The 27385-nt window shown below is 39.3% G+C and overlaps 1 protein-coding gene across 1 annotated transcript in view; it reads right to left on the bottom strand.

Annotated features, from left to right (window-relative positions):
- The window catches only part of NPEPPS (aminopeptidase puromycin sensitive), a 75861-nt gene that overhangs the window by 31535 nt on the left and 16941 nt on the right, over window positions 1–27385 (bottom strand). The window contains exons 3-6 of the mRNA XM_080678378.1: window positions 11621–11698; window positions 4975–5096; window positions 2606–2713; window positions 76–276 (exon numbers count right to left, since the gene is read on the bottom strand). Coding sequence (XP_080534504.1) covers window positions 76–276; window positions 2606–2713; window positions 4975–5096; window positions 11621–11698 — 509 coding nt within the window. The remainder of the gene's footprint in view (window positions 1–75; window positions 277–2605; window positions 2714–4974; window positions 5097–11620; window positions 11699–27385) is intronic.

Below are 27385 nucleotides of genomic sequence, written 5' to 3'. Positions count from 1 at the left end.
ATAATTGATCAGAAATGTAAATTCCCCAACCTGGAGTTATGGACTGTTGGAACAATCCTCTTCAAGTACATTTACCTCTAACGCAAATTTTCCTTGCTCTGCTTTGCCAACAGGGGTGTAAACACGGACACACACACCATCTTTTGACCTTGTTTCTACAAAGTCATATTCACCCACAACAAATGCCACCAGATACGTTGACATGACAGGTGTGCGGGCAAACTTCACTTCCACTACATTTTCATCATCAGGGTATGGTTTCCGATCAATTACATTCTTTAAAATAAAAAAAAAGAAAGAAAAGATAAAATTTAAACAGATTTACATTAAATATAGAGAAAACACTAGTCCAAAACTGTAGGCTTTGTTGCCTCTCCTTCCTCATTTCCAGAACTTATCTATGCCAAATCATCCAGTGCTTTAATGCTGTCAAAATCTTTCCTATTAAGAAGGAAAATGATTTGATCATGCATTCACATTAAAAAGTTCCAGGCTAAAGTGTTAAAAGAATGAGTAAAAAGAAACAACTTTTTTTGAATGCCTATTATATGGCAGGCACTAGGATATTTTAAGACAGCTCAATACTTTTTATTTTTATTTATTTATTTATTTTTATTTATTTATTTTTTTAAAATATATTTTATTGATTTTTTACAGAGAGGAAGGGAGAGGGATAGAGAGTTCGAAACATCGATGAGAGAGAAACATCGATCAGCTGCCTCCTGCACACGCCCTACTGGGGACGTGCCCGCAACCAAGGTACATGCCCTTGACCGGAATCGAACCTGGGACCTTTCAGTCTGCAGGCCGACGCTCTATCCACTGAGCCAAACCGGTTTCGGCAGCTCAATACTTTTTAAGTGAAATAAGGCTAGGAGACAATAATTATTAATAAAGAGAAAGTGCAATTGTGAAATCTACATTTCAAAGGGAACAGATTTTTAGATTTAGAGCATTCTCTGTACTAAGACTAGCTCTAAGCAAATTTGTGAAGAAATCTCCGTTATACTTTTGGAGTCCCTGATTTCCCTTTGGTCTTCTCCCCCTTTTTCCTATTCAGGCTCTCAGTTTCCCCAAGATCTCTCTGACCTTTCTTCCAAGGAAGACTTATTCAAAAACAGACCTGATAAATTCATACTAAATTGTAAATGAATATTTAGTTTAATATATTAGCCTGCTCTCTTAAGAATATTTGAGAAGACACTGTGGAGAACAGTATGGAGTTTCCTCAAAAAACTGAAAATGGAACTCCCATTTGACCCAGTAATCCCACTCCTGGGAATATATCCTAAGAAACTAGAAACACCAATCAGAAAGGATATATGCACCTCTATGTTCATAGCAGCACAATTTACCATAGCTAAGATTTGGAAACAGCCTAAGTGCCCGTCAGCAGATGACTGGATCAGAAAACTATGGTACATCTACACAATGGAATACTATGCTGCCATAAAAAAGAAGGAATTACTACCATTTTTAGGCACCTGGATGGAATTAGAGAACATTAGCTAAGTGAAATAAGCCAGTCAATGAAAGAAAAATACCACATGATCTCACTCATTTGGGGATAATGAAAAACATTATAAACTGATGAACAAAAAGATAGATACAGAGGCAGTAAAGCATCAAACAGACTGTCAAATTACAGCAGTAAGGTTAGGGAGAGGTGGGGGAAATAAGAGATCAACTGAAGGACTTATATGCATGTATATAAGAGTAACCAACGGATGCAAAACATTGGGGGGTGAGGCATGTATGGGAGTGGGGTGGGGGGGGCAATGGTAAGATATGTACACATATAATACCTTAATAAAATAAAATAAAATAAAAAAAGAATATTTGAGAAGAGAATGGCATTCTATCTGTGGAACTCTTTCCCCCAATAAAGGAGGCAAAAGCCAGTTATTTTCAGGTGCAGTAGGCTTTCCCAAGTTCCCCAGATTCACATTATAAGCTATAGGATATACTCTATGTCTGAAAGCAGTCCTAGACAAAACACTTCAAGTGGTGAATGCTTACTCTGTTTATGAATGAGATCAGTGATATTCCAAAAATACAATCAGCCAAAAACCTAAATACAACTCATTATGTGGTTATATCTTTTGATATTTAATAAGTCAGATTTTTTGAGGGTAGTGAACATACAATACAATATACAGATGATGTATCATAGAATTGTACACCTGAAATCTATATACTTTTTTATTAATCAATGTCATCCCAATAAATTCAATTTAAAAAGTCAGATTTTTTTCTTTTGGGTTTTATTTATTAAACTCATCACTTATTTATGCCTCTAAATTAAAAGAAGATAATCTTGTCGATATGGTTTACAGCGGTTGCCAACCAGTGGTCCTTGGATCACTGGTGGTCCGTGAGGTCCGAAAAGTTGGCGATCGCTGGGTTAGAAGGAATTTCTCCCATGAGGTGGAAAACGCTCCAAATAAGGCAATTAGAAAAAAGAGGGCTTACTAGAAATAAAAAAAACGAACATTTGTGTAACTATTGTCTATGAAGCATGTGTTAGGTGGTTTCATGCCATCTAATTAGTAAACTAAATGTGCTAAAATTATAAATTTAAATATACTTACAAACACATACATACCATGTTTGATAAAGCTACTCTGTCTTTAGGAACAACCAATGAGATATCAAAAGTGGCTTTGATGGCAGGCTCATCCCAGCAAGGAAAAGCCCTCCGAGCATCAGTAGCCTAAAAAAAAAAAAGAATATGAAATGTAAGTATCACTGATTAACCTAGCAGTCATCTCTTCCTCTCTGTTTCTATCATTCCTTCACTTGTTCAAATATTTACTTTCTACTCAGTGCCAGGCAACAAGCTGGGCACTAACTACAAAGAAACACAAGGCTTACTATGATTGCCACATGGTAAGGAACTGGATCTGCAGATCATAACAATTGACAGCAGCCCTTTTCAACCAGTGTGTCCCAAGAACTTTTAAAACATGCAATACCTGACTACTTAACCAAGGGCACTGACCTCTTTTCCTTTAGATTACCAAATAAAGAAACGACAACAGCCAACACAACAATAGCTGTCCGGTGTGAATAAATAAAAATTATACCCTTTTTTTTGCCATATTGGCAAAAATGTACTTTTTGGTGTGCCGCAGAATTTTAGTAGTTTATGTGTGCCATGAGATGAAAAGGGTTGAAAATCGCTGGTTTATAGTATTAAAGTTATTTATAATTATATATATTTTATATTTTTGTTGATTTTTAGAGAGGGAGGAAGCGGGGGGAGAGAGAGAGAAACATCAATGTGAGAGAGAAACATCAATCAGTTGCCTCCTGTTTGCACCCTGACCAGGGATGGAAGCCACAACCTGGGTATATGTGCTCTGACCAGGAATCAAATCCACAACCTTTTGGTGTACGGAATGATGCTCCAACCAACTGAGCCCCACTGGCCAGGGCTATCATTATATCTATATATATTTTTTAAAACAGAGTTTATTGATTTTTTACAGAGAGTAAGGGAGAGGGATAGAGAGTTAGAAACATCAATGAGAGAGAAACATCATTCAGCTGCCTCCTGCACACTCCCCACTGGTTATTGCCTGCAACCAAGGTACATGCCCTTGACCGGAATCGAACCTGGGACCCTAGAGTCCTCAGGCTGGCGCTCTATCCACTGAGCCAAACCGGTTAGGGCAGTGGTAGGCAAACACATTAGTCAACAGAGCGGCAAACCGCGGCTGGCGAGCCGCATGTGGCTCACAAGCCGCAGTTTGCCAACCACTGGGTTAGGGCTATAATTATATTTTTAATAAAAATATTTCAAAAATGTAATGCAAATGGCTCCATCAATAATGTTAACACAACAAGAGCATAGGGAGGGTCAAGAGTATACTGTAAGGATTCAGAACTGGGAAAATACGGTAGGTTGCCTCTCTGGCTTTTATTTCAAAAGTAAAAATATTTTCAGAATCTTTGATGTACGTTGTTCTTTATCTGGAATGTTAGCAATGGGAATAAAGACAGACGTTCCATCAATTCTAAGCAGGTAATCTGTTCAATGGTATTTCCATATACTAAACATAAAACTGTCACCACTTGACCTACTTAAATAGACCTCATTCTTTCTTTACAAGTAAAAACAGAGCACAGTTGTTAAAGCAAAATAAAATTTAGTGGTTCAGTAGAATATCAGTTGCAAAAGGAAGGAATTAAATAAAAGAACAAAATAGAAAAAAAAGAACTAATGATAATATTCTGTGTCATGAAAAGGAAGTAACAAAATATACAGAGGTAGAGAAAGCAAAATATACAGAAGTAGAGAAACCCTGAAAAGGGTTTTCTAAAGAGGAAAAATGTTAGATGGCTGATTGCACTCTCAAAAAAATTAAATTATAAATTCTATCAAAGAATAAATAAGACATTTGAAAAGTAAGTAGAGTGTAAGAAAAGAAATGGTAGTATAAAAAAACTTAAATTAGGATTAGAAGCAGTACAGAAATAAATTTATACTAGGGAAATTAAATGAATGATACAAATAACAAAATTTAAAGGTTTCTGAAATATTCAAAGGATAAAGTGATGAAAGCAATCAAAGGCACATTTGAGCGATAGACACTAGAGTTACACCTATTGTTAACTGAAGTTCCTGAGGAAGAGCTCAGAATGTGTACACACACACACACACACACACACACAAATACATGCAGGTAATAAATTTTCAATACTTGAATTGCTTTTATACTATGTACTTTTCTTAATTAAAATTATCCTTAGTATTTGATACCTGTGGTTTTTCCTACTAAATTAAAAATAATGCTGTTTCCCTCCCTCTTATAATGAAAATAATTGGCTGAATATAAAATAAAAATCTAAAATCATAAATATAATTATGGCCAAAGGCACCTAGCATCAAATAATCACACAAATAATAAAATAAACCTTTGTCAGAATATCTCATTTAAGATTGTAATACTTCAGAAAAGAATACCATACCTCAAACTGTGTGACAGCAGCATAGCGTACCTCTCCAGAAGGGGTAGTATATTTACTTCTATAGAAACCTTTCATTTTGTCATTCAGTTCTCCAACAAAATCTATCTTTAAGGTTCCTGTACCTGTGATTGAAGATAAATGAAAACCACTTTTAGGGAAATGTTAAGTACAAGTTATCAAAAATATGTCCTTAAAACACTAATTCGACAGGCTATTTACAATGTTTAAATCAATCCTTCCTTTCTCAAATACTCCTCCTGGCAATGGAGAGAATATAGTACTTACTAAAGTACATAGCAGATTAATCCTAAAGTAAACTTAAAGTCATGTTTAGGGTGGGTAACTGCTTAGAAAGTTCTTCAACTGTATTATTAGTCTCAAATGACCACTACATGAAGATAAAAACAGAAAAGGAAATGAACATTTGTTATTAAATGTATAACATGCTATTGTGTTTTAAAAGTATTTATAAACTTGCAAGTAGGCATTGTCTCTATTTTCTCAGATGAGGAAACAGGCTGCAAAGTTAAATAACTTGTCCACGATCACACAATTAGTTAAGTAGCAAAAATGAGATTAAAAACTTAAACCTGTTTAATCTGAAATTCATGCTTCCTGCACATTTTACCATGTAAATTGATCCTTTTAGATTAATTCATGTCAATACCTTTATCATTAAGACAAGACACTATCTGTTCAATTTAAATGGAACAGTGATTCCATACTTTTGTAAGGAGCCACAGGGAATACCAATGATTTGATCATCCAAAGGGCATAAAACAATTCTTAGAGCCACCTCAATAATTTGCAATCTGATATGAAAGAAATACATTTAATCAATAATTATTGAATACAAATAAAAATGAATATTCAACCTGGATATATATTCTACTAGAGGCCTGGTGCACAGACTTGTGCACGGGTGGGGTCCCTCAGCTTGGTTAGCAGTCAGGGCCAATCAAAGCCTTCTCGCTCAGTCCCGCTCGAGGCCGATTGGGGCCAGCCGGCCGGGGGAAGGGACCATAGGAGGTTGGCCAGCCAAAGGAGGTTGGCTGTGGGAGTGCACTGACCATCAGGGGGCAGCTCCTACACTGAGCGTCTGCCCCTTGGTGGTCAGTGCGCATCATGGTGACCAGTTGGCCGGTCATAACAGTAGCTTAGGTTTTTATATATACAGACTAGAGGCCCAGTGCATGAAATTCGTGCATGGGTGGGGTCCCTAGGCCTGACCGGAGATCAGGGCCCCTCAGGTTCCCCAACTCCCCACCTCCTCCTTTCCTTGCTGCCCACATCCGCCGCCACCACCCCCGGTTCCCCGTCCCAGCCCAGGGGCCCGGCCCCAATCAGGCGATCAGAGCCTGCCAGCCAGGGAGAGGAACCAGGAGGTTGGCCAGTAGGCCCCATCAGCAATCAGGGCCTGTGGTCTGGGGGCAACTTCTGGGTTGAGCATCTGCCCCCTGGTGGTCAGTGTGCATCATAGCGACTAGTCATTACGGTCACTTAGGCTTTTATATATATAGATAGATTGTTGTACAGATACAAAACCAACTCAGACAAAATGGGATTTTTTGGTGAGTATATATACTTTTTTCATAAAAGAAATTATTATCTAGTAGTAATCTACTAAACTCAGATGCACGACAAAATAATAGTAATCCCATCCTACATTTTACAAATCAAGTCACAAAAAGAAACAGAAAAATGTTGACTTTAAAAATGATCCTTTTAAAGTGCCTATACATATATATAACAGGATCTAGAGTGTGGAAGTATAATGAATCAAGATATAGTAGAACTATAAATTAATTAGCCAATCATACCCAAACTTTATATCATAAGTTTTAAACTGTCATTTTAGAATGCCATGAAACAATGACACTGACAATGTTCAAAATGCTCTTGTATTTCTCCCTCTACCTTTCAAACATATCCTCTTGGATGTTCAAAAACTCAAATCTTCATCTTCCAAAATTGAATTTGCTTTTCAGAAAGACCAAAGTTATAAAGAGTCCAAGTCTACGAATAAGTGAATGATGAGCTGTAAACCATTTCTAAACAAAACAACTACGTGTATTTATTAACTACTTAAACTGATGATTTTCTTATGTGCCACAAACTGGTTCTGAAAGTAATTTCAAATGAAAATTTCAGACCTTTGCACCAAATTCATCACTAAAGCAAGTTCCACGTTCTTAAAGTAATCAATCATACTGGGAAAACAAAACAACTCAATTCAAGTTCAATTGAATAGACATTTGTGATTTTTAAAAAATATATATTTTTATTGATTTTAGAGAGGAAGGGAGAGGGAGTGAGACAGAGAAACACCAATGATGAGAGAATCATTGATTGGCTGCCTCCTGCACGCTCCCTACTGGGGATCAAGCCCGCAACCCGGGCATGTGCCCTTGACCAGAATCGAACCCGGGACCTTTCAGTCCGCAGGTCAATGCTCTATCCACTGAGCCAAACCCGCTAGGGCTGTGATTATTTTTTAAAAATGAGACATTCTGGTCTGGCCAGCGAGGCGCAGAGGTTGAGTGTCAACCTATGCACCAGGAAGTCACGGTTCAATTCCCAGTCAGGGCACATGCCCGGGAATGCGGGCTCAATCCCCAGTGTGTGGTGTGCAGGAGGCAGCTGATCAATGATTCTCTCTCATCATTAATGTTTCTATCTCTCTCTCTCCCTCTCCTTTCCTCTCTGAAATCAATAAAAAAATATATATTTTAAAATCAGACATTCTGTCTTAAGGGAACAATGAATAGTTTTTTCTTTTAAAGAGAACGATAGATTACAAGGACAGTAAATGTGAATATAGTAAAAGAAACTGAAAGAGTTCTAAATTACTGATAATTTAAAAATTTAACTACAAAATTTCTCTTTTCTTTAGGAATTCACTGACTTTTTAAAAGAGCAGATATATCGACATTAATAAAGTTTACAAGGAATATCTAATAGATTATCAAAACCCATTCCTTTCTATGTTACAATTCCATTAATAGAATTGGTAAGTCTGTTTTCACTAAGTTAACTGTTAAGGTGTCTTTTATATAACTCAGATTCCATGGTAAATCTACTTTCAACTTTTCCTATTTGGAATAAAACTCAAAACTAAATAAGAAAGGCTGCTTACACTTTTACTTGGTATTAAATCTCCAAGGCCATCAAACCATAACAAGATACTGACAGTGACCACTGCCAAAAGTAGCATACTAAACAAAATACAAAGTATTAGGAAGGGTTATTACCTGAAATTCAAACAAAACACAAGTTAAAAATGTTTTTAATCATTAATAAATTTAATTAGTGTCACATTGTACAATATTAATTACAAAGTATTTATTATTAATGTAGAATTTTAGGCCAAGAAAGAGCAGGAGAAAAAAGAACTTTTTAAAAATTAATTTCACTTATCAAATTTACACCATATTCAAGAACTGATTGCCAGGTTGTCTAATTTTATACCTATTTGCACATATAAATTACAATGCTTTCTCAAATTATATATAATATTTTGATATCCAATATTTATCTGCTTGGGGTGGTAACCCTTTTAAAACATACAATGAGCTCATTTATAAATTAAACAACTGAAAAATTGAGACTTCCACTAAAAATCTTCAATTGTTTAATATTTAGGAGAGTATAATAATTATTATAAAAACTGAAGTAGATCTTGAAATACTTTAATACAAATTTAATGAGCCTACTAAATACAATAAAATCAAAGACAGATTATAGAAAAAGAGAGTAAAGGTCTTTGCCTCTGTGTGATCATTTCTTAAGATCTTTCAAAATGTTAATACCTTCTAGTGTTTCTCCAAATAAATGCCGCTCTACAGGATCCTTAACCACTGATTCTGAGGTTGTTAGCTCTTACAAAGATTATGGTAACTTAACACTATTCTAGAATGGTGCCAATTTCAGAAAAGATATTTTACTTAGAGAGAGAGGATGGGAGAGTGAGAGAGAGAGAGAAACACCAATGTGAGAGCAGAACATCAAAGAGCTGCCTCCTGCATGCCCCCTTCCAGGGATCAAGTCCACAATCCAGGCATGTGCCCTGACCAGAAATCAAACTGGCAACCTTTTGGTGCATGGGAAGATGCTCAACCAACTAAGCCATGCTGGCCAAGGCTATTTTGACCTCTTTAAAAGGCTAAGCATGGAATTCTAGGTTGAAAATTAGAATCTCATAACTTTGAAGGAATGGCTTCATTAGAGTCTAGTTTCCATTTTTTTAAAATAGGTTTTTTATTGATTTGATGGGGGGTGAGGGGAAGGGAATAAAGGAAAGGGGAGGAAGGAAAGAGAGAGGGAGAGGAAGAGGGAGAGGGAGAGGGAGAGGGAGAGGGAGAGGGAGAGGGAGAGGGAGAGGGAGAGGGAGAGGGAGAGGGAGAGGGAGAGGGAGAGGGAGAGGGAGAGGGAGAGGGAGAGAGGGAGAGGGAAACACTGATGAGAGAGAACCAGACTGGCTGCCTCCTGCACGCCCCCTGGGATCGAGTCCACAATCTGGGCATGTGCCCTGACCAGGAATCCAGTGGCAACCTCTTGGTGCATGAGATGACACTCGAGCAGCGGAGCCACCCTGCCAGGGCTAGTTTCCATTGGAGATGGTAAATCAGCTGCTATTCTGATCCCTGAGCTTTGAGGGGGAATTTCAATTTTTAAGTTATATTCTTAGGTATCTGTTAATGATCATAGCAAAACATTTATATTTATAATAATTTCATACAAAAAGTCCTAGTTAGAAAAAGGCAAAATGAAAGGTCATCAAGAGCCCTGAATAAAAGATAACTTGCCCAATTAAATTTTTTTCTAAAAATACTTTTATATTAAGGCAATGTATCCTCAGTTTAAAAATTATAAAAACCAGAGAAAGGTATTAATCAGAATAAAAATCATCAATTACTTCAACAACCAGACATATAATTTTATTTGTACCATTTCAGAGTTATGATTCATCACCCTGTATATGTAATTTTGTATTCTGCTTTTTAATTTCACATTATAATAAGCACTTTACAGTGTTAAGAATTCACAAACCTCACTTTTAATTGCTACTAGTATATATATTCCACCAGACAGACACGTCCTAATATGTCATAGCTTGATTATTTCCTTAATGTTGGACAAACACATTAATTCCAATTTTTTACTACCTTTTTTTTAAATTTTATTTTATTTGTTTTTTACAGAGAGGAAGGGAGAAGGATAGAGAGTTAGAAACATCGATGAGAGAGAAACATCGATCAGCTGCCCCCTGCACACGCCCCATCGGGGATGTGCCCGCAACCAAGGTACATGCCCTTGACCGGAATCGAACCCGGGACCCCTCAGTCCGCAGTCCGACGCTCTATCCACTGAGCCAAACCGGTCAGGGCAATTTTTTACTACCTTAAGTAATATCTCCGTAGATATCCTTGGCATAAAGCCTTTTCCATATTTATGATTTTTCTTTAGGATATATTTCTATTACCAGAATTGCTGGGTCAAAGGACATAAACATGTTTAGTCTCTTGAAACATACTGCCAGACTGCTTCTAAATAAATTACATGGATTTACACTCCCACCAAAAATATCATGTCAGTCACATTATCAAGAATATTTTTTAAATTTCAGCTTACAAAACAGACAAAAACTGGTATATCAGTAACTGTTGTTTTGATATTTCTCATGACTAGGAAGCTGATTATTAGTATCTTTTCACATTTTTTTAAAATATATATTTTTATTGAGTTCAGAGAGGAGAGGAGAGGGAGAAATAGAAACATCAATGATGAGAGAGAATCACTGGGGAGCAGGGAGCAAACCTGCAACCCACGTAGGTGCCCTTGACAGGAAATGGAACCTGTGACCCTTTGGTTCTCGGGCCAACACTCTAACCACTTAACTTCACTGGCAAGGGCTAATCAAAGTCTCAGTGCTTTACCAGCAAATTTGTATATAATTTTTCCCACTATTTTAAGTTTGGAAAGTCTTCTATTTTCTTTTTTTTCTTTTTTTTAAAATATATTTTATTGATTTTTTACAGAGAGGAAGGGAGAGAGAGAGAGAGAGCTAGAAACATCGATGAGAGAGAAACATCGATCAGCTGCCCCCTGCACACCCCGCTACTGGGGATGTGCCCGCAACCAAGGTACATGCCCCCGACCAGAATCGAACCTGGGACTCTTGAGTCTGCAGGCTGACGCTCCACCCACTGAGCCAAACCAGTCAGGGCAAGTCTTCTATTTTCTTTGTGGTTTTGTACCTAATAGTAACATATTAACAAATCTTTCCTTCCATGCCCTCACTAACATTTTATCTATCGAGTCTCCAGTTGTACATCAAAATTATCTATGGGATATTCATCTCAGAGATTTGGAATCTATTAGTTAAAGATGGAGCTAGGTAAATGTATTTTTAAAAAACTGAAACTGAAAAGGTGAAAAACAATACCTTATGTTCTAAGGTAAAATGAGCATTAATTTTGGGGTTCTTTCTCTCTCTTATTTTCCCCCTGGTGGTCCAAAAGTTGCAATATACCTGACTTTAATCTGCTCAAAACATGAGTGGGGAAAATGGCATACAATGGATTTCTTTGGAAGAAGTACGATGCCACTATTCTTCATCGGACTTTACAAAAGCCACATCTCTTACCTGGTTGGAGAGTACTAGGAAAAGACAAGGTGACTTTTTCATCTTCATTCTGATAGTTAAATCCTGTAGCATGTATTTCTGGAATGGAAAAAAAAAGTTACAATAAATCGGACTGAACTAATAAGGTTAAATGCAGACTGCAGCAATTAACATTTTCAATAGCAAAATCTCTACTAAAACGAAGTTCTTAGCTTAATAAATTAAGTTCCTACTAAGAAGAGTGTCATTTCAAACTAACCTCTTAAGGATATGTGATCTTTATTAAATATACTCCTTAAAAATAATCCTTATACATCCTACATTAATTCACAACACTTTATGATATAAGGGAAATGGGGTTACTATAAATGTGAAGAGGTTTTCTACTAGATTCTCAGACCTGCTTCATTCTTGCCTTTGTGAGGCAATATTGCTTTTTATGTTTCAGTCTTACTCATGATCATTTGAAGATTGAGAAAATTGCTAAGCTTCCAGCGTTAGAGATATCAATGAAAGTTCTGTTTCCCACCCAAAGATAGGTAACAATTCCAACTAAGACATAAATTATACTAACTTCTAGCAAAATTCTTTTTTGTTACATTTTACGGAAATAAAGAAGGTGAAAACAGGTGTGTGGGTTAAATTAAGGTTTTGATTTGCTTTCTGCCAGGAGTTAGAAAAGACTGCTTATTTGACTGAGACTTTAGAAAACTTAATTGACACTTTCGGGAAAGAGCTAAGCAGATCAACTTCCAATCATAGTATATCCCCATCCAAATGAAAAGTCAGCCAGTCAAAGAGGTAGCCTTAATAAGCACATGAAAAGATGCTCAACATCATTAACCATCAAGGAAATGCAAGTCAAAACCACAGAGAGATACTACTTCACAACCACTCGTATGACTATAATAATAACAAAAAATATAATAGTAAGTGTAAGGGAGGATGTAGAGAAATGGGAACCCTCATACATTGCTTGATGGTAGGGATGTAAAATGGTGCAGCAGCTTTGGAAAAGTTTGGCAATTCCTCAAATTAAATATAGAGTTACTAATCTGACCCAGCAATTCCACTCCTGGGTATACATTCAAGAGAAATGAGTACCTATGTTCACACAAAAACTTATACACAAATGTTCTTAATAGCATTATTCATAATAGCTAAAATGGAAACAATCCATATGCCCAACAATTGATGAACAGATCAAATGTGGCACACAACAAAATATTTGACAACAAAAAGATATGAAGTGCTAGTATATACTGTAATATGGATACCCCTTGAAAACATTACGCTAAGTGAAAATAAACACGACACAAAGACCACATATTTATAGGAACTGTCCAGAATAGGCAAATTTAGAGAGACAAAAAGTAGATCAATGGTTACCTAGGGCTGGTAGATTACTGGTTGAGGGGAAATGGAAATGACTGCTCATGGGTACTTCCCTTTAGGGGTGATGAAATGTTCTAAAATTGATTCTGGTGATAGCTAAACAACTCTGTGAATATACTAAAAACCAATGAACTTACATGTTAAATGAATGTATTGTATGAGATGTGAACTATTTCTCAATAAAACTATTATTTAAAGAGAGAGCCTAGCCCAGCCAGTGTAGCTCAGGGGTAGAACATCAACACTGAGGTCACAGGATTGATTACCAGTCAGGGCACATGTCTGGGTTGTGGGCTCCGTCCCCAGTGGGGAACGTGCAGGAGCCAACCAATTGATGTTTCTCTCTCATCGATGCTTCTATCTCTCTCTCTCTTCTCCACTCTTTCTCTACAATCAATAAAAACATATTAAAAATATTTTTTAAAAAAGAGAGAGAGCCCAGCCAATGTGGCTCACTAGACTGAGCACTGTCCCATGCACCAAGAGGTCACTGTTTCAATTTGTCAGGTTAGATGCTCGGAATGCAGGCGCAATCCCCAGTAGGGGGCGTGCAGGAGGCAGCTGATTGATGTTTCTCTATCATAGATGTTTCTATCTCTCCCTCTCCCTCTCTCTTTCTAAAAAAATCAATAAACACACACACACACACACACACACACACACACACACACACACACCCTTTTTTTTTTTTGAAGAGAGAGAGGTAGCTGCCCTGGTTGGTGTGGCTAAATGGTTAGAGTGTTGGCCCATGCACCGAAAAGGTCAAGGGCACGTACCTGGGTTGCATGTCTAATCCCTGGCCCTGGTAAGGAGTATGCAGGAGGCAACTAATCGATGTGTCTCTCTCACATCAATGTTTCTCTCTTTCTCTCTCTCTTCCTCTTTCTCTCTCTCTCCCTTCCTCCCTCCCTCTCCTTTGTCCTCTGCCCCTCCCTCCCTTCCACTCTCTCTAAAAATCAATGGCAAAAAGTATCCTTGGGTGAGGATTAACAAAAAAAAATTTTTAATTAAAAAAATAAGAGAGAGAGGTAGCCTTATCACCCACAGGTTTAAGTCTGATACAGGTAACAGTGATTCAGATTTAATAACACTCCATGAGCCAGGCAAGATGCCCACAATTCATTCTTTTTTTAATGAATCACCCAAAGACTGAATTGCCAATGTTTCTAATATCATTATAGTTCAAATATCTTTATAAAGCCAAAATCTTTACAAAACCAAAAAGAAACTATAATTTCAGACTTTAAAAGAACTTTAATAAATTTACTCCTCATTTTATAGATGAAGAAAATGAAAATTCATTCTACTATCATATGCTAGCTCCTAAATTTGAACATACACAATACTGATGAACTCTCTATAGAAACAATGACTTTTGCTGGCAAAAACTATATCTTAGCCTATAGGAAAGCCAAGAATCAACTTAACGCTTAAGAACAAGCATGTCAAACTCGCGGCCTGCGGGCCACATGCGGCCCACAATGAATATTTTTGCGGCCCAGTCAATATAACAATATGTAAGAAACGTTTTAATAAAAATCTCGTAACTTAATTTTTACAATATCTTGTTATACATAATCTACACTAATAAAAGAGAAACATGAAAATTGTCACTTCACAACGCCCACCAGCCAATCAGGAGTGAGTATGCAAATTAACCTGACAAAGATGGTGATGGCCCCACCCCCAGCCGCTCCCGGCCTCTGGGCAGCATGCATGCAGGCGCGGAGCAGCCGGGCGGGGCAGGACGCCTTCTATGAGGGGGAGGGCGGGGGCGGAGGGAGCTATAGGGGCAGCGCTCCAGCCGGAGCAAAGACTGAAGGCGGCAGCTGGAGTGAAAGCCTGGGTCCCGGGTGCCGGAGGAAAACCGGTGCCAGCAGCCAAGGGAAGGAAGGCCTATTGCACGAATCTTCGTGCAACGGGCCTCTAGTTATTAATAACGAACTACAACATTCGCTAATGACTGATTACTATAATCGTGTTTCATTCATTTCCCTTACAGGCCTTACTCGCAGGCACACCACTAATACTAGCAGCAAATATTTTGGCAGCCGATGGCCACATAATTAGTCTTGTACTTACTTGTTTGGTGTGTGCAACAGGAAATATTTCGCTTTCAGAGAACAAGAAAAATAGGTTTATTTGCGTTACGCTTATTAATTTGTGCAGTTATTCAGTGTCTAGTAAGCTAATGTTCAAAAAATATTAATTTTTATTAAAATGTTCTTTTATTTTATGTTAACAATTACTCATTTATTTCAGCCCTTTGTATTCATCATGTCTCTATCGAAATAGACCTATGTTTCTACGAAAATTGAAGCTTTTGTTTTCTTGCGGGCCACATAAACTTAAACCTTGTTTATTTGACCAGTGTTAACCTTTGAGTCTGACATGCTTGCTTAAGAATGTACAAAAAATGCACAAAAAAGCTTCAAACTGGTAAGAAATGAAAACAGAAAAACAAAAGAATAGCAGTTTTAAAACTGAAACAATCAAATATTGTATTGCTAGATTCCATTAATGTACACATCAAATACATTATATTACATGTGTACAAAAAAAGAGTAAAATTTCCTCCAAAATTTTCTCTTATAAAAGAGAGAGTAGCCATGTATTTGAATTTTTTAAAAGTCTCATGTATTATGGGATACTCTTCCAATTACTTTACACTGGAAAACGTACTACTTTGCAAATATACATTAGAGTTTGAAATAACGTTGGTCAACATAGTTTTGGATATTCTGTAAATATCCACCATTCATCCAGTAGCTCAAGGCAAAAATATGGAATCATCCTGCCTCCCTCCCTCCATGTGTGTCTGTCTGTATCTCATACCATACATCCAATATGCAGATTTAATAGCCTATACCTTTAATCCTAGACTATTTAATGCCTCCACCACTATAGCCCCAGTCCAATATACCATTATTTCTCTCCTAGACCACTACACAATAGCCTCCTGTTTCTATTCTTGCCACCTTATAATCTACTAGAGGCCCGGTGCATGAAATTCGTGCATTGGGGGGGGGGGGTGGTGTCCCTCAGCCCAGCCTGCACCCTCTCCAATCTAGGACTGCTGGCTCCCAACTGCTCTCCTGCCTGCCTTCCTGATTGCCCCTAACCGCTTCTGCCTGCCAGCCTGATCGCCAGCCTGATCACCCCCTAACCACTCCCCTGCCAGCCTGATTGATGCCTAACTGCTCCCCTGCCAGCCTGTTTGCCCCTAACTGCCCTCCCCTGCAGGCCTGGTCACCCCTAACTGCCCTCCCCTACAGGCCTGGTCCCCCCCAACTGCTCTCCCCTGCAGGCCTGGGTCCCCCCCAACTGCCTTCCCCTGCAGGCCTGGTCACCCCTAACTGCCCTCCCCTGCAGGCCTGGTCCCCCCCAACTGCTCTCCCCTGCAGGCCTGGGTCCCTCCCAACTGCCTTTCCCTGCATGCCTGGTCGCCCCCAACTTCCCTCCTCTGCCGGCTTGGTCACCCCTAACTGCCCTCCCCTACAGGCTTGATCGCCCCCAACTGCCCTCCCTTGCAGGCCTGGTCCCTCCCAACTACCCTCCCCTGCTGGCCTGATCGCCCCCAACTGCCCTCCCTTGCAGGCCTGGTCCCTCCCAACTGCCCTCCCTTGCTGGCCATCTTGTGGTGGCCATCTTGTGTCCACATGGGGGCAGGATTTTTGACCACATGGGGGCAGCCATCTTGTGTGTTGGAGTGATGGTCAATCTGCATATTACTCTTTTATTATATAGGATAGAGGCCTGGTGCACGGGTGGGGGCCAGCTGGTTTGCCCTGAAGGGTGTCCCGGATCAGGGTGGGGGTTCCCTTGGGGCATAGGGCGGCCTGGGCAAGGGGCCTGTGGTGGTTTGCAGGCCGGCCACGCCTCCTGGCAACCCAAGCGAAGGCCCTAGTATCTGGGGTTTATTTATCTTCTACAATTGAAACTTTGTAGCCTGGAGTGGAGCCAAGCCTTCTGCTTGCTCCATGGCGGCAGCCATTTCTGTTGGGATTTATGTATCTTCTATAATTGAAACTTTGTAGCCTAAAGCAGAGGCCTGGGCCGGCCAGGGCTGCAGAAGCTTGGCTTCCTCCATCGCCGCAGGCAACCCTAGCCTCCTGCTCTTTCCAGCTCCGTGGCTGCCGCCATTTCTGTTTGGATTTATGTATCTTCTATCATTGAAACTTTGTAGCCTTGAGTGGAGGCCTAGGCCGGCAAGGGCAGGCGGAAAGCTTGGCTTCCTCCATTGCCGGAGAACCCCAAGCCTCCCTCCTGCTCTCTGTGGCCGTAGCCATCTTGGTTGGGTTTATTCACATATTCACTCCTGATTGGCTTGTGGGTGTAGCGGAGGTGCGGTCAATTTGCATATTACTCTTTTATTAGATAGGATTCTTCTTCACACATCAGAGTAATGAGAGATCAAAGCCTCTAATAGAGTCCCAAAATATTCAGCATGAAAGGCTCAGTCTATTTGAAGTTGACAATTATTTGTTAGAGAGGACAAAAAAAAGCACTAACCATAAAAGAAAAAATTTGATAGCTCTGATTTAATTAATATTTAAAACTTATGATTAAAATACAGTTAAGAAAATGAATAGGCAAATCATGTGCGTGTATTTTTTTTGTCATCTACACGACAAAGAACTTGTATCCAGAGGTACATAAACACTTCTACAATTCAATGATAAAAAGATAGCAACTAAATTAAAACATAGGCAGAAACCTGAACAATTTCATAATGGAAAATATATGAATTTTGCCAAATTTCATTGGGGGGGTAGTTTTGACACAATTTATAGGTATACCACTCTCACTGGTGCACAAAAGATGTCCTATGTACTGTTTATAATTGCCAAAAAAGTGAGGGATAACCAAGATGTGTAATATTAAGAAATGGCTTTATAAAATGATACATCTATACAAAGGATTACTAGGCTTTTGTAAGACATATCTACATATACTTCCTTAAAAGATGTACACTAGATTAAGTTAAAAAAAGCAAGTTGAAAATATTATATGTATTATAATCTCACTTCTGTAATTAAAGAAAAAAACTGCATGTATAAAAGAATTCATATCAAATTATTAACATGGTTACTTCTAGAAGTGGAGGAGTAGGTGATATAATGAAGAAAAGAAAGAGGACTTTTACATCCTATATTCTACTAGAGGCCCAGTGCACAAATTTGTGTACCTTGAAAGGAACTGTGGGCCACAAGGCTGTGGTGGGCACAGGGGCGGGTCTTGGCCCATCCTCCATGCCCCCACCCAGCCCCTCTGGCCGTGGCCCCTGGTCCCCTGTCTGCCAGCAGCCCCACTCCTGCTGCTGCTGCTCCGATTGCCCCTCAGGAGCAGGGGGAGGTAGAGAAGCCCTCAGGGGTGATCAGGGCCAGCAGCAGGTGTGAGTGGTAGCTCTGGCACCCGCTGCAGGTACAAGTGGGGCTATCGCCAGCAGTGGGTTCAAGAGGCGGCTGCCAGCCCCCATCACCCCTCAGGAGCTGGGGGAAGTGGAGAAGCCCTGAGGGGCAATCAGGGACAGCAGCTGCCACTCACACCCACTGACAGCGCCGAGCGATCAGGGCTGGCACCAGGCACCAGTAGCAGGTGCAAGTGGTGGCTCCGGCATCAGCAGTGGGTGTGAGTGCCCAGCGGCCCTGGTGCGTGGGAGCAAAGCATTTTCAGTAACCACCAGAGACTTGCCTTGATGACAGCGACTGGCCCCCACTCACCTGCTCCACCATCCCACCACAGCTGACGCCCACCATGTTCTGTGCGCACTCCCTAGTGGTCAGCGCACATCATAGCAACCGGTTGTTCAGTTGTTCGATTGTTCCGCCATTCGGTCTATTTGCATATTAGGGTTTTATATATATAGATATTATTTGATTTTATTACAAGTATGTATTTTTTATAATTTTAAAATATAAGCAAAAGAATATATTAAAAAACATTTAATGATGATAAACTATAATTGTTCACATTTTAAAAGTTATTCCTGTGCAATGCTTACAAAAGTATTTTAAACTTTAATAACAATCCTCAGATCATCTTAATATTTGTGAATGATAATTTGTATATGGATTAAGGCCAATAACCTTTGAACCTACAAGTAGCTAAAAGAAATATCACTTGCTATAGTTCTCATCATGAAATATGTTTCACATTTTAAAATGATGCATCTAGACTTTCGCTTTGGCTGTGACAGCTTAGCTGGTGTCAGAAAAACTATAAAAACTGGGTCAAAATGTTTTAAGTGTTTGGGAATCACACAAAAATTCGCTCTATATTCGCAGGCTCTTTGTTCATTTGTTGAAGGTATTTATTGACTTCTAAGTAGAACACAGAGGCCAATAAAGAAAGAAGAGCCATAAAGTTTGCAGCAGTCTCACTGGGCTGAGGAGAGAAAAACTGGAATTAAGGACTACCAAAGCAGCCAGGATTCAAGGCCAAGATCTCAGAAAAGTGGAATAACAGATAAAGTTTAACATTCTTCATTCAATTTCCCCTCAAGACATCTGCTGACTACTAGATTTAAGCAGTTTTATAATGGTATGGAACTAAAAATTAGATTTCAGGGCCTAAAAAGTAAGGGGAAACCTTCGTAAAGATTCCTGACAGGGCTACAAACCAGCAATAAGAGCAAATTGACAGGAAAAAAACAAACTTAACTGGATCAAGATGATCTCACTTAGTGAAAACACTGAAAGCTTTTCCCCTATGATCCAGAACAAGACAAGAATGCCTGTTTTTGTCACTTCTATTCAATATAGTACTAGAGGTTCTAGCCAGACTAAGCAAAAAAAGGAAATAAAAGACATCCAAACTAGAAAGGAAAAAATAATTATCTCTGTTCACAGACAGAATAATCTTATATGTAGGAAACCCTAAAAGTTCCACAAAATAAAAACAAAACAACAAAAAAACCAAATAACTATAAGAATAAACAAATTCAGCAAAGTTATAGAATACAAAATCATCATTTAAAAAAAATCAGCTGCATTTCTATACACTAATGATGAACAATCTCAAAGGAATTTAACAAAACCATTCCAATAGCATAAAAAATATATAATACTTAAGAACAAATTTAATCAAGGAAGTGAAATACCTACACACTGAAAATTACAAAACACTGCTGAGAGAAATTAAAGAAGATACAAATTGTGCTGGACTGGTGGTTCCATTGGTTGGAGCATTGCATCATACACCAAAAGGTTGTAGGTTTGATTCCCAGTCAGGGCAAGTACAGAAGGCAACAGATCAATGTTTTTCTCTTTCTCTCGCTCTCTCTCCCTCCCCCCCACTTTCTCTCTCTCTCTCTCTCACTCTTCAACCCCCCTCTAAAAATCAATAAAAACATATCCTCGATGAGGATTTAAAAAAAAAAAAGATACAAATAAATGGAAAAACATCTTCCATTCATGGATTTAGAAGACTTAATATTGTTAAGATGTCCATTATATCCAAAGTGATCTATAGATTCAATGCAGTCCCTCTCAGAAGCCCAACAGTGTTTTTTGTAGAAATTTAAAAACCCATCCAAAAATTCTATGGAAACTCAAAGGACCCCAAAGAGCCAAAACAATCTTGAAAAAAGAACGAAGTTGAAGTCTCACATTTCCTGATTGCACAGCTATAGTAATAAAAGAGAGAGAGAGAGAGAGAGAGAGAGAGAGTATAGTACTAGCATAAAGACAGATATAGAGCAATGGAGTAGAACAGAGAGCCCCAAAATGAACTCTTCCATATATGGTCAAATGATTCTCAATGAGGGTGCTAAGACCATTCAATGGGGGAAAAACAGTGTTGGGAAAACTGAATATACACATGCAAAAAAATGAAGTTAGACCTTTTATATCATATAGAAATTTTAACTCAAAATGGATCAAAGGCCTACATGTAAAAGTTAAAATTATTAATTCCAGAAAAAAACACAGAACATAATCTTAATGTCCTTAAATTTTGCAATAACATCTTAAATTAGGTCACACAAAAACATGAACTATAAAAGAAAATTAAGTAAATTAGAATTCATTGAAATTAAAAACTTATGCTCTTTAAAAAGCACTGCAATGAAAATGAAAAGGCAAGCCACAGACTGGGAGAGAGAATTTGCAAACATGTCCAAGAAAACCTTATATCTGGACTATATAAAGAATTCTTAAAATTCAATAAGAAGATAAACAACTCACATCCCCAAATGGCAAAAGGTCTGAATAGCTATTTCACCAAGATAGACATATGGATGGCAAATAAGGACATGAAAAAATGCCTAACATCATCAGCATTTAGGGAAATGTAAATTAAAACCACAACAAGCCCGGATGGTGTGGCTCAGTGGTTGAGCGTCAACCTATGAACCAGGAGGTCACAGTTCGATTTCAGGTCAGGGCACATGCCGGGGATACAGGCTAGATCCCCAGTAGGGGAGGTGCAGGAGACAGCCGATCAATGATTCTCTCTCATCAATGATGTTTCTAATCTCTCTCTCCCTTTCCCTTCCTCTCTGAAATCAATTAAAAAAAAAAAAACCACAATATACCACCACAATCACTTGAATAGTTAAAATGAAAAAGATGGATCCCTAGCCGGTTTGGCTCAGTGGATAAGAGCATTGGCCTGGGGACTGAAGGGTCCCAGGTTCAATTCCCATCAAGGGCACATGCCTGGGTTGTGGGCTAGATTCCCAGTGGGGGGTATGCAGAAGGCAGCCAGTAGGTGGTTCTCTCTCATCATTGATGTTTCTATCTTTCTCTCCTCCCTCCTCTCTGAAACCAGTAAAAAAATATATTTTTTAAAAATTAAAAAGATGCCCTAACCGGTTTGGCTCAGTGGATAGAGCATCAACCTGCAGACTGAAGGGTCCCAGGTTCGATTATGGTCAAGGGCATGTACCTTGGTTGCGAGCACATCCCCAGTAGGGGGTGTGCAGAAGGCAGCTGATCCATGTTTCTCTCTCATCGATGTTTCTGACTCTATATCCCTCTCCCTTCCTCTCTGCAAAAATATCAATAAAACATATTTTTTAAAAAAATTAAAAAGATGAAATATAACAAGTGCTAGCAAGGATATGGAGAAACTGGACATATCATACAGTTAATGGGAATATAAAATAGTACAACCACTTTGGAAAATTGGCAGTTTCTCCAAAAATTCTCCATTTACCATATGATGTAGACATTGTATTCTCAGGTATTTACCCAAGAGAAATGAAAACATATGCCCACAAAAAGGCACAAATTGTTCTTATATATTAAAATGTAACCTATTAGATTGGAAACAAAAATAAAATCATCAGGAAAATTTCTGGTCTTACACGTAAGAAGCTTAAAAGTTGCCACTGCATCCTAACAACAAGTAAAAACCTGAACTAAATAAAAAATCAACAACTCTCCTTAGTTCCATCAGAGAAGTGAGAACACAGAGGTAAACTGCTGCCAAAAATATTGGAGACAGTCAGATACAGAGAATCACCATTTACCAGAACAGAAATCCATAAGCAAAAAACAATCACCTCTAGCAACCAGTGCTAAGGTAGGAAAACCTGAACTGTAATCGACAAACTTCTGGAGGCTCAGTGTGGACAAGCCTGAGAGTTAAAAATTCCGGAAGGACCCAGTCAAAGGGGGACTCACATACTTTTCTGAATTTTACCTCCAGGAGTTCTACCAGGTTCCAACAGTGAATATCAGAGAAAAGTCCCCTCATGTTTCTTGCTGGGAGAGAGGAAAAGGAACCACTTTGAAATACACTGCATTCTGTTTTTCACAGTAAAACCTGCCCTCAGGAGAAACTATTTTACCAGAGCTTAACCTATTGGGGTTTTATTGGAGCCTAACCTACTTGAGGTAAGGGAAATACCCAACTCCAGCCCCTCCAGTCATCCTGTCCCACCTAAGGGAGAAAGAAAACCTGAGAAGCACTGGTGAAGCTCACAGACCAGGGGCAAAGGCCCAACGAAAGACTAAGACCCAATCATAGGACTACAGAACATTTCCCCTCCCCCCTCACCTTACCATTGCATTATTAAAGGCCTATTCATCACAGTTCCTTTTATCCAGTACAAAAAAGCACCATACTAAAAGTCAGAAAATAAAATTTGAAGAGATTGAACAAACATAAAAACCAGATTCAGATATGGCAGGAATGTTGGAATTCTTTAAAAACTTTTAAACTATGATCAATAAGCTAAGGGCTTTAATGAAAAAAGTAGATATAATTCAAGAACTGATAAATAATATAAGCAAAGAGATGGAAATTCTAAGGAAGAATAAGAAAGAATGGCAGAGTGCAGCCGCTGTGGCTCAGTTGGGTGAGCATCATCCCATGCCCAGAAGGTCACCGGTCGGATTCCCAGTCAGGGCACACGTCTGGGTTGTGGGCTTGATCCCCAGGAGGGGGCATGAGGGAGGCAGCCAATTGATGTTTTTATCTCTCACTCCCTCTCTCTTCCTCCCTCTGAAATCAATAAAAAAACACAACACACCATATTTTTTTTAAATGGAAGAGATAAAAAATACTGTAACAAATGAAGAATGCCTTTGATGAGCTCATTATTAGACTGGACACAGCTGAGGAAAGAATCTGAGCTTGTGGACATGATTATAGAAACTTCCAAAACTGAAAAATAAAGAGGGAAAAAAGACCGGGGGAAAAAATAACCAAGAATAGTGGGAAAACTACAAAAGATAAAGCATACCCACAATGGGAATATCAGAAGAAGAAAAAGATAAAGGAACAGAAACAATTTTTGAAGCAATGACTAAGAATTTCCTCAAATTAACGTCAGGCAACAAACTACAACTACAGGAAGCTCAGAAAAGACAAAACAGGATAAATATAAGAAAACAAACAAAACTACACCTAGACTTATCATATCCAAACATTAGGAAATCAATGATAAAGAAAAAAAATCTTGAAAGAAGCTAGAGGAAAAAAGCACCTTACCTATAGAGAAACAAGATAAGAATTACATTAGACTTCTCTTTTAGAAATTATGCTAGCAAGAAGAAAGTGGAGTGAAATATTTAAAGTGTTGAGAAAGAAAAAAAACACTAATCTAGAATTCTGTACCCTTCAAAATTATCCTTCAAAAGTGAAAGAGAGCCCACCTGCAGCGGCCCAGTGGTTGAGCATCAACCTATGAACCAGGAGGTCATGGTTCGATTCCCAGTCAAGGCATATGCCCAGTTTGCAGGCTCGATCCCCATTGTGGGGTGTGCAGGAGGCAGCCAATCAATGATTCTCTCTCATTAATTGCTGTTTCTTTCTCTCCCTCTCCTTTCCTCTCTGAAATCAATAAAAATATATTTTTTTAAAGTTGAATCCTATATAATAAAGAGGTAATATGCAAATTGACCATCACTCCAACACACAAGATGGCCACCCCCATGTGGTCAAAGATGGTTTCCCGCACGTGGACACAAGATGGCCACCACAAGATGGCCAGCAGGGGAGGGCAGTTATGGGCAATCAGGCCAGCAGGGGAGGGCAGTTGGGAGGGACCAGGCCTGCAAGGGAGGGCAGTTGGGGGCAACCAGGCCTGCAGGGGAGGGCAGTTGGGGGGGACCAGGCCTGCAGGGGAGGACAGTTAGGGGTGAACAGGCCTGCAGAGGAGGGCAGTTGGGGGCAACTGGGCCTGCAGGGGAGCAGTTAGGTGTTGATCAGGCTGGCAGGGGAGTGGTTAGGGGGTGATCAGGCTGGCAGAAGAAGCGTTTAGAGGCAATCAGGCAGGCAGGCAAGCAGTTGGGAGCCAGCAGTCCTGGATTGTGAGAGGGATGTCCCAGATTGGAGAAGGTGCAGGCTGGGCTGAGGGACACCCCCCCCTCGTGCACGAATTTCGTGCACCAGGCCTCTAGTATATTTATATGAGATATATACTCTCCAGTTCAGCTTCTGTCCCAACATTCTTACTTTCCTACATCCAGCCCAATTCATTCATTTTTGTTATTTGCTCAACCCCAAGGGTAACTCTGGTTTGAGGCCCCTACCATATATCATTGTTATACTTGGAGCCCTAGCCAGTTTGGCTCAGTGTATAGAGCGTTGGCCTGTGGACTGAAGGGTCCTGGGTTCAATTCCAGCAGGGAACATTCCCAGGTTGCAGGCTTGATCCCCAGTGAGGGACATGCAGGAGGCAGCCTATCAATGATTCTCTCTCATCATTGATGTTTCTATCTCTTTCTCCCTCTCCCTTCCTCTCTGAAATCAATAAAAAAATATTTTTTAAGAAGAGTTATACTTGGATTCCCTTTACATAAAATTTCTGTATAAAATTCTGTATCATATTTCAATACATTTGTACTAGCAATTTTCCCTTCTCTTTCAATCTTCCTAATTTGAGGGTTAGTGCTTAACTAGTTGTATATATGTCTTCAGAATGATACAGCAACTCTATTGCAAAAAAGATGGTGGTTCATTAATGTTATTATTAATGTACACATAATTATATGACAGAATATATATTACTAATAGCTAGACAAAAGCTGATGATCAAGTGTCAGGAACCTTTCCTTTTTTTCAAGTTAATAGTTTTGCTTTAAATAATTAATGTTTGGCAATATTTCTTCTAAGCTATTTTATCCTTTTATTAAACACACACATGTACATATGCACACACTAAAAACTACAATCATACTTCAAGAATAAACATGCTAAAGTTTACATGTCTTATATGGATAAATCAGCAATGCTGGTGGATCTGAAACTATCCTATATAATAAAAGCCTAATATGCTAAGTGTTTGGTCATCCAGTCAGCTGTTCAACCAATCAAAGCGTAATATGCTAATGATATGCTAAAGCTGCTCAACCGCTCACTATGATGTGCACTGACCAGCAGGGGGCAGGCAGACAGTCGACCAGTCGCTATGATGTGCACTGACCACTAGGGGGCAGACATTCAAACTGGTAGGTTTGCTTGCTGCTTGGGTCCGGCCGATCAGGACTGAGCGAGACAGGCCAGACATGCCCTGGAGCCCTCCCATGGTCCCTCCCTGGCTGGCCAACCTTCTGCATCCCTCCCCAGCCCCGATTGTGCACTGGTGGGGCCCCTCGGCCTGACCTGTGCCCTCTCACAATCTGGGACCCCTCAGGGGATGTTGGAGAGCCGGTTTCAGCCTGATCCCACAGGCCAGGCGGAGGCACCCCACTGGTGCACGAATTTCATGCACCGGGCCTCTAGTATACTATAATGTTGTATGAAATATTATGTCACTGATGAAAAAGTTTTTTTTTTACAGACATATACTTGGCAGAGTATAGTGAGGGAAACATTGATACAAATCTTTTAAGTGATCATTTTCTATGTGGCTATGCCCAAGCCATCTATTAATGATGAATTAAAAGACTCTTTACCTGTCGGGACCTGAGTTCAGGCACTCAAAAGTTTCGTATTTCTCTTGCAGAAGCTGATGACAATACTAATCCCTGCACTGTGTAGGGAGGTGCATTCCTTGCACTGGCTTAAGTGCTAGTGATTTCACCAACCCTTGAAGTGCAGAACAGTAAAAAAACAGTTTTCAGCCGTTTTTCTTACTGATTTCTCATTTTTAAAATATTACAAAGTAAGATCTCAGATAGATTTTAAAATAAATTAGTTCTGTTTTATAAAAGGCAGTGCCTTAGTTTAAAGAAACACATGCCAATAGATATTTCTGAGTTACTGCACATTTAAGATGGCCTTTTCAATAATTAAACTTACACAAAAAAGCAAAAATCATATGCCTTCAAATAATTTTCTAATTTTACCTTAAAGCACCAAGATTTGGTGGCTACAAATATGTACATTGGTCTTGCCGAAGGCACCCACCAGTATTAACAGGTACTACATGAGATTAGCTGGGTTAATAAATGGTATCTCTCCTACTGACTCATTTGTTCCCCTGCCATCAGCATACAGCCCTGGGAGGAGCTGGAAGTCAAATTCATAACTACTAGTTCATAAAGAAACAACGTTATACTCTCTCACAAGACAAAAATAAAAAATGCTGCCCTGGCCGGTATGGCCAGTGGTTAGAGTGTTGGCCTGCACACCAAAGGGTCTTGTGTCCGATTCCCAGTCAAGGGCATGCACCTGGGTTGCAGGTTCAACACCCCCCGCCCCCATTGTGGCACGTGTGGGAGGCAACCAATCTATTTGTCTCTCTCACATTGATGTTTTTCTTTCTCTCCACTCTCCCCTCCCAGCCTCCCTTCCACTCTCTGAAAATCAATGGGGAAAAATATCCTTGGGTGAGGATTAAAAAAAATTTAAAAATGCTACTATGTCCAAGGGTAAAATTAAGCTATATAAGCTATATATATACGTATCTGAAAGGCAAAATCTATCTTTGTTTCTGACTGAAACCCTAAAGTGCCAAATTTGTACAACTTTTCATTCTCTTATACTTCAAAATAA

This window comes from Plecotus auritus (genome assembly GCF_963455305.1).
Source record: "Plecotus auritus genome assembly, chromosome: 7".
NCBI lineage: Eukaryota > Metazoa > Chordata > Mammalia > Chiroptera > Vespertilionidae > Plecotus > Plecotus auritus.
Note: the sequence above shows the minus strand (reverse complement) of the source record. Positions and strands in the feature narration are given on the sequence as shown.